The 1,385-nt window shown below is 37.9% G+C and overlaps 1 protein-coding gene across 1 annotated transcript in view; it reads right to left on the reverse strand.

The window, feature by feature from the left end:
- Positions 1–967: 967 nt before the first annotated feature.
- LOC103918732 (von Willebrand factor D and EGF domain-containing protein-like) overlaps positions 968–1,385 on the reverse strand; it is a 9,280-nt gene continuing 8,862 nt past the window's right edge. The window contains exon 5 of the mRNA XM_009326124.1: positions 968–1,091. Coding sequence (XP_009324399.1) covers positions 982–1,091 — 110 coding nt within the window. The 3' untranslated portion in view covers positions 968–981. The remainder of the gene's footprint in view (positions 1,092–1,385) is intronic.

Raw genomic sequence — 1,385 nt, forward strand, 5'->3', positions numbered from 1 at the left:
CTTGGAGCAGGCTGCCCAGGGAAGTGGTTGAGTCACCATCCCTGGAGGTATTTAAAAGATGTGTAGATGTGGTGCTTAGGGACATGGTTTAGTGGTGGACATGGCAGTGCTAGGTTAAAACAGTTGGACTTGATGATCTTAAAAGTCTTTCCCAACCTAAACGATTCTATGATTCTATCTCATTGGGATAAGGAAAAGAAGTAATTGGAAGTTGAGAGATGATCAGATAATATGATTATAGAAGTAGTCGAGATAAGGACTCTTTCAGAGTATCAGTATGGATTAAGCTTTCAGAAAGTAACAGTGGAACTGTCTGAACAAGTGCTGTGTTTTGGGTTTTTTAGTACTGCTTAACTGATCAAGATCCAATTCTGATTGGTGGGGAGGGGCAGGAAGCATACATAAAGCAGTAACCAGGACTTTAATAAGATGCTTTGCAGTTTGCTGATGTTCCAGAAAGATGCAAACTCTGCAAGTTTCCTCTTGCAACTGTGTAATCTTATTGAAGGTAAATTATACTTGAACTAACATCCACTTCTGATGATCTGAATTAAGGACGTTATCTTTCATGTGCTTTTGAAAAACACATCATTAATATAACACAATAATTCTAGTCAAAGGGGGGAAAAAATCAAAAAGAAGAGCACAGGTCTATTCTGAAGTACTTTATTTGAAGAGTAATTTTATTTCAAGGTCAGCTGAGTCAACCAAGACATAATACTTCAGCTTATGAAGAAAAATGAGAACAGAAGAAAACGTATACCATACACTACACACACTTGGATACTTATAACAGCTTTGTTAGAATCAGCAATACTTTTCTTTCATACAGAAGAGCATTTACTTAATATACTTAAGACAAAAAGCTACCTGAAATCAATTAGATACCATGTTTGTTTTAAGGTCTCCCACTGCTGCAGAATTAATCTCTGTATGAAGAGTTACATGAAGAACATGCAGCTTATCTTTGCTGAAGTTGCTTCATTCCTTCCTTTTCTTTGTACACTGTAGACCAGAGTACGGCAGTCGACATCTGCACACGTTTGGAGCTATGCATTTTCCTCCATGTTGACAAGGTAGTTTACATACAGCTGAAACGAAACACCAGATACACAGTATGTCTTCAGCACAAAACAGGATCATTTTTCTTCGTCTCACTGTGCTAGCACAATTGTTCCCTGGTGACCACACTGGGACAGTATAAATAAAAGCATAATGGAAGAACTGAAAAGCAGTGCCTCTCAATTTATAGCATTGTGGCCTTCACTGGAATACAGCCACTGTACGTCTAGTCTTATTCATGCTGCATTCCCCTTTTAAAATACTATCATTTCTGTTGTTCTTTAAGGCACAGGCTATTTTTAAGATGGATGCCTCCATGAAAG

The sequence above is a fragment of the Pygoscelis adeliae genome, unplaced genomic scaffold (assembly GCF_000699105.1).
Source record: "Pygoscelis adeliae isolate BGI_AS28 unplaced genomic scaffold, ASM69910v1 Scaffold15, whole genome shotgun sequence".
In the NCBI taxonomy this organism is placed as follows: Eukaryota; Metazoa; Chordata; class Aves; order Sphenisciformes; family Spheniscidae; genus Pygoscelis; species Pygoscelis adeliae.